Raw genomic sequence first — 9758 nt, forward strand, 5'->3', positions numbered from 1 at the left:
ACAAAACAGGCTTAGGAAGTGCTCTCTTGGATCAAGCAGCGCTAGTCGACTCTGACAGAGGATCGTCCCATAGTCTCAAGTCTTCTTATCTGTCCTCTTGTGGATAGCTAGTAATAATCAACCCCAACAGGGAAAAGGCCTCCTAGTCCCTTTTAGCTAGCGTTTAGTTTAGACCTCATAGTACAAAGGGTCATAGCCCATAAAAACCAAAAACCCAAAAAACCCAAATTTCATCCTTTCTGTTGTGTCTGGATATCCTCATCCCTTGAAAATCATCCTTTGAAGATGATAATAAATCTTGCTGGGATCTTGACCCTGTAGTTTTGTGGCATTGGGTTCCAGAGTTTGTGCTGTAATATATAATCTTTTATGTATAAATATGTTGCCCTAACAATTTTGTTGCTGGAAATAACTAGATGCTCAGATTTGCTTACTTTGTCTTCCTGCTCCTGTTTCACATACCTCAACAAGGTCTCCTTTTATTGTTCTCTTCTCCAAACTAGAGAAACCCTTTCAACCTTTATTCAGATGGAAGTGTGTTATACCTTAGTTACTTGCATTGTGTGTCCTGGATCACTCTTATTTCTGCTTAATCGCTGCAGGGACAGAGTGACCTGAACCAAAAACAGTATTCCAGATTGGAGCACACCACTGATGTAACTGCATTATCATAGTTTTCCTATTGCCTTCTTTATACATCTTGATACCTTGTTTGCTTTTAAAATAATGGTGCACATTGAGCTGCACATTGAAAGTCTTTTATTGAGCTCCTGTGAATTTATATATAAGTCTTTCCTGAGTGGCTACCTAGTGATTTAGAGTCCAGCAATATGTATGAGCAGGTCTAATTATTCCTTCCAGTGGGCACTGTCTTGCATTTAGCAACTCTACATTTAATTTGATATCATATTGGCCATTCATTTAACATTATTGGATTCTTCTGTGGTTCCTTGTGGATTTCCTTTTTCATCCTAATGTGATTCTGTCCTTTGCAAATCTGGCTATCTCTTTGTGCATTCTTAATATATATTTTAATGATCAAGTAAGAGGGATCTTCTTCTAGAACAGGAAAGTCATGTAGGACTGGTCCATGGGCCCAACAAACAGTGTGGCACCAGTCCCTCAGGCTGGATCGGGCCCACAGTCCCTGGCTTCTTGGGGCATACAAGATCCAGTTCCCATGACACCTTGTTCCAGCTGGTCCAGGATTGTGGTGCATGTGGTTCCCACCATGGCTGAATCAGGATGTCAGCGGCATGTGTTGCTTGGTCCAGCTGATCTGGAGCAGATACTGCATGCAGCGTGGCTTCCAGATTGGCTGGAGTGGAAGCTGGATTTGGCGTGCAGGCAGATCCTGGACTGGCCCAGTGCAGGGCCAGCACCAGGGGTTGGGTAGTGTGGCTCTGTAGGCCAGATCTTTGACGTCCCAGGTCTAGAAGTTTGGGGCACTGTTATTCCTACTTTCTATTTTATGCTTCCTAGTTGGTGATCGAATTGTATCTGTCACTTCAAACCTACTTTGTTTCTAAAATTTCCTCATGGGTGGGTGGGACTTTGTCAAAAGGGGTTTTTTTTTTGCTTTGCTTTGCATTTCAGGTGAATTGTCCATCAGATATATATAAGGATTTGTAGAAACCTAAATAGCCATAGTTTGCCTTTTCAGAAACATGCTCACTTGCAGTTGTTTCCACTGACTGTTTCAAGCAGTTTACCTGCCTTTGAAATAAGGCTTGCTGGTATGTCATTTGGCTGTAGTAATGGCAAAACTGAATCTTATGTGAGTGAGATCACCTAATAATATTGCCAGTAACAGGGAGTAACCACATTAAAAAATCACCCAACCTTCTTTGTGTTATCCAGTTGGCTGGGGAACAGATCAGGGGATTGGAGGATTCGGAGAAGAGCCAGGAATTAAAGCACAGTTGATGAACCTTATTCGATCTGTACGAACAGTTATGAGAGGTAAAGTGAAGATGCATTTTTGTTGATGCTTATTGTTGGCTACATTCTTTCCCCTTTAATTAAATTGTTTGTTCATAGAACTGTCCCAGCACCTGAATTTGAAACGTTGCCCCTTTAATGAAGGCTTTCCTTCCCCAGCTGGGGAAATCATTTCTGCTCAGTTATTTTTACCCAGCTCTTTCCTATCAACTCCTTAGGCCACTTTGTACAAAATGTATGTATCATCCTCCTGTTGTGCTCTGAGAAGATGGTGTGAGGCACAGCTCTCTGCTACCCAGTTGCTATACCCACAGCTTGATGTGGAAAAAATCCCCTTGGCTGCCTGTATCATACGTGCTTGTAGTCCTGAGTTGGGGTGTGTAATCCTGTTGTTGCCCTATTATGCTACTTGCTTATCATGGCCTAAACTTTTTTTCTCTCCGGCTCGTATCCTCTCCCTAAGATTTCTGTTTTGGAAAACAGGAGAGAGATGAGTAATGAAAGGGACTCAGTGGGTGAATCGCAAAAGCACAGGTTTTTAGTCATCTAGGAAAAAACCTCCCTCCGTGTCAAAAGTTCTGTTTCTGAGTGTATTGGTCAGGCAAGCTGGCATTGCTCGTTGGGCCCTTGGAAAGGGAACGGCTCTTGGATGCTAGATTAGAAAAGAGATACTTGCTTGAGAGACCAGAAAGAAGCCTCTATGCCTAGGGCTCACAATGTTTGTAAGCCAGTTGTTATGGAAGCTTTCTTTCCTATGGTCATAGAAGAATTATGATTTCTAAAATTCAGCACTGACCTGCTTTTAAATTATTTCAAGTATCATAATACAGTTGTGTGTAAATTATTGCATGGTGAGAGAAACTACAAGAATTCCTGATAGACCTAGTGGCATGCAGTGTGAGGACAGCTCAGTACGTGTTAGTACAGGAATGGGTTGTATCCACTTCATGTTGGTGGTAGTGAGAGGTTGTAACTGTTCTGACTGTTTGGCAGTGTACCTTCTAAAGGTCTGGCTTGTGTCACAGTAGCTATACTGTGCTGTCCACGTCACAAAATCTTCATTACAACCCACATGAATTTACAGCTTTCTAGGGAATACAAGGGCTGTCCTCAGAAGACCAGAGAGAGAAATGGCTATGGAGAGAATTCAGCCTCACCTGTAGAAGTGCTTTCTTGTGGTTAGGTGCGAGACACTAGGGAGGACATGGCAGCATTAGGAATTTCTACTGTTGTTTTCTGTTCTCCCTCCTGGACAGTCCCCCCCCCCCCTTTCCCCAGATTCTGAATGTGCATATACACATTTAAATATTTTAAAAAATCAATTGATTGTATTTTCCCCCATTAGTCTCCCAGCATAATAATCTGTCATGAATTTTGGGGGGGTGAGCTATTGGGATGCAAAGGTTACTTTGTGGTACCTTCTTGTGTTTTTATTTTCTTCTGTTTCTCTAATTGTTCTTATTGGATATTGCCCTGATCTTTCTTTGGAGAGGGTGGTACCTGAATCTGATAAATAAATGATGTTTCTGTGTGCAGCCTAAAGGAGTATTTCCATAAAGATTTTGTATTTCCTTTGCAGTGCCACTAATAGCAGTGAACTCCATCACAATTGTATTGCTCTTACTATTTGGCTGAAGATGATTGGTTGAAAACAAACCCTTTGGACATCCAAAGTGGAGAGACCGCCACCCATGACTGCTTCGGGATAATTGGGATCCACCACGGTTTAGCTGTCAAACTTGGCATTCAGCTTAATAAAGACACTCTTTGTATTTATCTTCTTTCTAAATGTTCACTCACAGTTTCATTACACAAGATAACGGGATCAATGCAACAGTGCTGTAAATACATTGGACTGCAACAAGTTTTACCGCTGACTGTTAATAGCGCCAACTGTTACAGTATGTGTTGTAACATATTGTAATGATTGTTAAAAGGGTGCAGGTTTTTTTAAATATCTTGTTACTCAGGAATGAATGCACTCCCAGTACACGTTAGGATTTTAGACATGAGCGAATTATAATGTTTTTGTTCTCTTAGTAATTACCACAGTATTATTAAATAGACACTTCATTTGGTTCTTAAGATGTATTGCAAATTATTGATGAGACATTTGTTTGGGGAGAGTGAATCCACATGGGTAAGATCCTGGCTCAGTTGAAGTCAAAGGTAAAAATTCCTCTGACTTCACTGGGGCCAGGATATTGTTTGGTAGCATTTGGTGTTTTCTCAGACCAATGACATTTAAAGCTAACAGCAAAGTATTTTAAAGTAAGTGCAATAGCTATGTAAAAGCTACAAGGGCTGTTCTATGGTGAGGAAACCTAGTTTTGAGTGTTAAAATATAGATTAGGAAGTGAAGTGCCGGTCATTGTTCTGTCAAGACTTTTTCCTTGCTAAACATCTTTGTAACAAGGTAGTATGTTTGAAATGCTGAACTGTTTGTATTCTAAGCTGTTTTGAGTAATATTGAGGAAAATACTGCACCCTTTTTTCAAATGCAATTTAGTTTAAAAAAAAAAACATGCAAAACTAGCAGTGAATCTTCAGACTCGATTTACTCCTTCCTTATCGCTCCTTTCCACTAAATAACTGTCTTATTCAAAGTGAAACTGGTTTAAATCTCTCTCAGTCCTTTGTCAGGCAAAAGTGCTATTATTTTGATAACGGTTTTCCTTGAATCAAAACAGCAGGGTGATGTCCAATGTTACATAGTGAGTTTGACTCTGTTCCTTTTTGCTAGTGTGACCCAAATTCTTTTTGCCTATTCTTAAAGCCAGGAGGAAAAGAGGAAAACTAGCGAAACCTCGTAGTTGATATGGTTTTAGAACAGTTTGCTTTTACTTTATCATCTCCTTTTGATGTCACTGACGCAAGCTAAAATATTTTTTTATATGAGGGTAAACCTGTAAAACATGAACAAGTTCTGTGATGCTCACCTGCAGTATTTTACAGAAGCAGAGTTTACCCAGGAGAACTCTTTTAGTTTTTTAGGGAACGTTTGTAAATAAATTTGTATTTCTTAAGTTAATTGCTTTCTCTCTCTCCTAACTTGATCTACATGCAGTGGAAATATCTCCAGCCACAACTTTAGTTAGTTTCAGATATTGAGAAGCTTGTTTCTATTGTGATTCATAATGCATTTGCTGATGCCATTGCTGAAGTACAGCTTCCTTTCTGTTGGAGGGCAGTAAAAAGTCTGGCCAGGGACAGCAGTAGTATAACCTGCTATAACCTTGACAATTTTACTGAGTAAGAAAGAAGTCATTTTTAAAGAAATTAGATGAGACCTGTTTAAAAAATACACACTTTGTAATATTTTTTCTTCTTTTTATTATAAAGAAGTAATCCAATATATAAGGATCTTCCTTCATTATTGTGATTTGGCTCATACTTGTGTGAAACAAATAAGGATATAGGCCATGACAGTGTAAGTTTCCCCTCACAGCACTGCTACCATGTCAACCTTTGAATAAAAACGCTCATAAAAATGTGGTGTTTTCACATGCATGTTAATGACATTATTTGGGCTTAAACAAAATGTGATGGAAAAAATGTCCTTTTCAGTTTAGGAATGTTAATATAGATCAGATTGGGGCTCCACACAGGTCTGAAGTACTTTTCACCCTTTTATTGATTCAGACTGTTGCAAGAGCCCATTTCTATTAAAAAACAAAAAACAAAAACCTAAACCCCTCCCCCCAAAAAAACTAAAGGACATAATTGCAAACAAAGGAAACCAAAAACTCATCTCCCCTCAAAATTCTTGAGGCTGCATATTTAATGGTTTCCACAAAGTCAGTCGACTTTAACTTCAAAGTAACTGATTTGAGCTTCGATCCACAAAAGCTTGTGCTCTCTCTATGTATCTTAGTCTGTAAAGGTGCATGTCTACTCTGCCTTCTGACAGACTTCAGACTAACATGACTAACTACCTCTCTGATGAGATATGTAGCGGAGGTAAAGGAAAAGCATCTGCTGGTATGGTCTAGTGAAGGTCACCCCTGTTATAAGCTACATTTCAGGCTAACTGAAGTCAATGAAAAGACTCCTGTTGACTTTAGGTAGTGTTTGATCTGACCTTTTGAGCTTGATTTTTTTCTCTTTCTCCTCTTTCAGCTCATTTTCTGATTAGGAAATTGATCTTAAAATCCCATGTCTCTTATCCCAGAGCACAAGGGTTTTTTCCTCTGTAAATTCCTTGTTTTAAGTGTGCAAGGTTCAGGGCTGAAATTATTAACAGTACACCAGTTCCTCAGGTTAGAGCCTTTCGGGGATGGAAGAAGAAAGCATCTGGAAAGAAAGGAAGAGGGACTAATTAGTGTTACTAGTGTCCTTGGAGTGTATTATGAATAGAGAAGGGGTGTCAGGGTATTGGAAAATGTAAAGAGTTATGGAGATAGAGACAGGGAAAAGATCCAAAAGACCTGGGGGAGTTGAGAGACGTGTGTAAGGAGCCCAGGTGAGAAAAGCAGGGGTGTAATGAGTGCAATTATATACTGTCTACATGGACTTGAGCATCTCATCTAGCGTATCTACTGAAGCAAGGAGTACCTGCTACATATCTTAATAAGCTGATTATTCAAAAAAAATCTGGACTCCAATACGTAAAAATAAAGCATTGAGGATTTAAGGTTGAATCTGCTCCAGGAGAATTCAGGTAGCCCTGAAAAAGAACATGTAAAGTTTCTTTACAGAAAGTACTCTAGTTTAGAAACACCTTCCCGTGCTGGACATTCTTGTTTAAAATTTGCAAAGATCTATGCAGGGGTCAAAATAACAGGAGTAGGTACTAATAAAATCATATAGCTCAGGTTTCAGTTACCTTCCAGTAATTTATTTTAAACTTGGCATGGTGGTTTCTTTCAAATTGCAGGGGGCAGATTTAAGATCAAGTAGGTGAGGGAAGTGACATGGCATTCAGTATGGAAGGCTTTTTTCTCCAGGACTCATTTCCTTGGAGAAAACCAGCACATGTTGAGGCTACAACTCTAATGTCCTGACCATGGTTATGAGCACTGTTGACTTCTATGGCTGGTTGAAGGCAAAAAAAAATAGGTCTTCCTACTAGAGATGGGTAACTAGCAAATCTTTTTCTTGACACTTGTATTTAAAGCCTAAGGAACTTATTTAGTTCTATCATCCTACCCCAAAGAGAGAGAATATTTTTAGTGATTGGAGTACTTGCAAAACTCCATGGTTTAAGACCCAGCTTTCCTGCAGACTTGCTCTGTGACCTTGAGCAAGAACATTTAGGGCCAGATTGAAAACAAGTTTAAAGTGCTTGAAGAGGGTCTTCACTGAGATTTGGGCATTTAAATCCAAAATTGTCACCCCCAAAACCGCTTTTCAGGCCCCACTTAGCATTGGTGTTGCCTAAAACCTCCAAGGGCTTATTCCTTGTTGACCTTAAAGTTAGTTGCCCAAGTGCCTGAAGTTCTCCTGTGCTTGCCTTGAAGCACCTCAGGCTTGACAAAGTTGAGCAAGAGAGTAGTTAGCTTATACCTAAGCCTCATCAGTAAATGGAAACTTAATAGGGTGGCAAGAAAGGTTGCCTAAAATCTCATTTGTATTGCCATAAAATATTTTATGGCAGCACAAATGCTGAACAAGTAGACATTGCTATCCCTTGTTGCACCACATGAAAGGAAAATCAGTGGTGCAACAAAAGGTGATAATAGATTCTGCTGCTTTACAGCAGCAGATAGATACCTGTTGCCTCCGTGGTGCTTCCCCTGGTCAGCCAGACCGAGACCCTGGGTCTGCCTGAACAGGGGAAGCAAGGAGATCAAGGGCAGGAGGAGGGGCAACATGTGTTTTGCTCAGTGCCACTGACCAGCTGTGCCACAGCACATCACGGCACAGCTCATCGCTTCATTCAGTGACATTTACTTCTAGTCTTAAGTGTTCCTAATTTGAAGTCCTGGAGGGGCTAGATCTAATAACATGCTATAGCAACACCGAACATGCATATACTGAATTGGGCCCCTAACAAAATATAGGGGTGGCTGCTACTGCAAGGATTTAGTGACTCCCTGCCTAGTGTAGCCTAGTGATTACAGGCCTCACAGAGGATACAGAAGCCCCAGCTTCAAGATCCTCTGACAGTTGAGGGGATTCAAACCCACAGGTCCCTACCTCAATTTCCCAGTTGCCTGTAAGGGAGAGATTGCTGTATGCCACCTAAACTTTTGTTGGGAAGGACAGCACATGTCTAGTATAATATATAACACTAGCATTTCCCCACCTTACAGCTGTTTTGAAGATAAATACATTAAAAGAACATGTAGTACCCAAACACTATTGGAATGAGTGCCATACAAATATGTAAAAAGATTTAGTAGACCAGCAGCGATGCAGAATGAATGAGTAAATGTATTAACATGCCTTGTCTTGTTCTTCACCGAAACTGAGAGGATAGCGAGCTTTTTTTTAACACTTCACTCATCCCTAGGATCCTGATAAGTGAAACATGATAACTATTACAGTTTGCGACTACTCAGGAGAAGCAAGTCCCACCTCCAGTCTAAAATGTCACTGAATAGCCGGGTCGTAAGGAAGGCTTCCTGTTTTCACCACCTGAGCAGCAACATAAAGTTCTCTCTTCAACTCCATAATGTCTGACACCAGCAATCTGAATAATTTATTGGATATTTAGGAAACAATGGAAATTTACTTCAGAATTACTCAAGGTTTCCCTGAAAATTGTAAAATCATACAGAAGCTGGGCTGGAAAGGACTTCCATAGGTCTTCTAGTCCAACCCCATGCCTGAAGCAGGATCATCCCCATCTAAACCATCTTGTACAAACCCATAATCTAACCTGTTAGCAAAACTACAGTCAACTCTGCTACGACACAAGACGTAACACTCGAACCTGCCACAGGTAAAGCAGGGGGACCTCGGCAGCCAACGTCTTGTTTGGGTAAGGTTGTTAATGCATTCTCATGAGAGCCCAGGTAGAGGGCCATGCCCCCCCATCCTCCCCCCCCTACAGAGAAAGGCAACCCCCTCCCCCCCACAATCCATACCAATCTCTGGAGCCAAAAACAGCACATACGACAGTACATGAGGCCTAACCAGTGCCAAGCAGAGAGGCACTATTGCCTCCCAGGTCTTGCAGCTCGTGCATCTTTCCCAAAACTGAATTTGCCCTTTGTGCAGCTGCATCACGCTGCAGACTCCTGTTGAGTCTGTAACCGACCAAGACTCCCAGCTCCTCCTCTGTAGTGCTGCCATCCAGCCAGGTATCACCCTCTGTAGTGCAGACACAGAACAGGCTACAGTAGCCAATTCTCTCATGCCTTGGGCGTGATTACACTATTAATGGGCCTGCAGCCTGACATGGGCCAGCCCCCAAATCGCACCAATGCTCCTTTCAGGGTGGGGATATCACAGTTCACAGGTGAGACCAGGACGCGGCACCGGACCACCTGGGTTTAATTTCATGTGATAAAGCCATGATGCCATGGCACATACATGCAGCACATACATGAAGAGTGTACATGAAGCATACATGAAGTGTGTGTGAAGCATACATGAAGTGTGTACATGAAGCGTGTATGAAGTGTGCATGGAGCATACATGAAGTGTGCATGAAATGTGTACAGGAAGCATGTATAATGCATGTACATGGCACATACATGAAGCATGTACTTGAAGCATACATGAAACATGTATATGAAGCATGTATGAACTGTACATGATGCATGCATGAAGCTTGTATGAAGCATGCACATGAAGCCTACGAGGCACCTATGTAGCATGTAGGTGAAGTATGTATATGAAGCATGTACCTGAAGCATGCATGAAGCGTG

At 41.2% G+C, this 9758-nt stretch overlaps 1 protein-coding gene across 1 annotated transcript; it reads left to right on the forward strand.

Moving 5' to 3' along the window:
- Positions 1 to 1829: 1829 nt before the first annotated feature.
- Positions 1830 to 4972, forward strand: IER3IP1 (immediate early response 3 interacting protein 1; the record flags this gene model as incomplete). The annotated part of the gene is made up of 2 exons (XM_019531680.1): positions 1830 to 1962; positions 3521 to 4972. Coding segments are annotated over 2 exons (189 nt in total), but the record flags the coding sequence as incomplete, so codon positions are not given.
- Between the last annotated feature and the right edge of the window lie 4786 nt (positions 4973 to 9758).

The sequence above is a fragment of the Crocodylus porosus genome, unplaced genomic scaffold (genome assembly GCF_001723895.1).
Source record: "Crocodylus porosus isolate Cpor-Errol unplaced genomic scaffold, CroPor_comp1, whole genome shotgun sequence".
Lineage (NCBI taxonomy): Eukaryota > Metazoa > Chordata > Crocodylia > Crocodylidae > Crocodylus > Crocodylus porosus.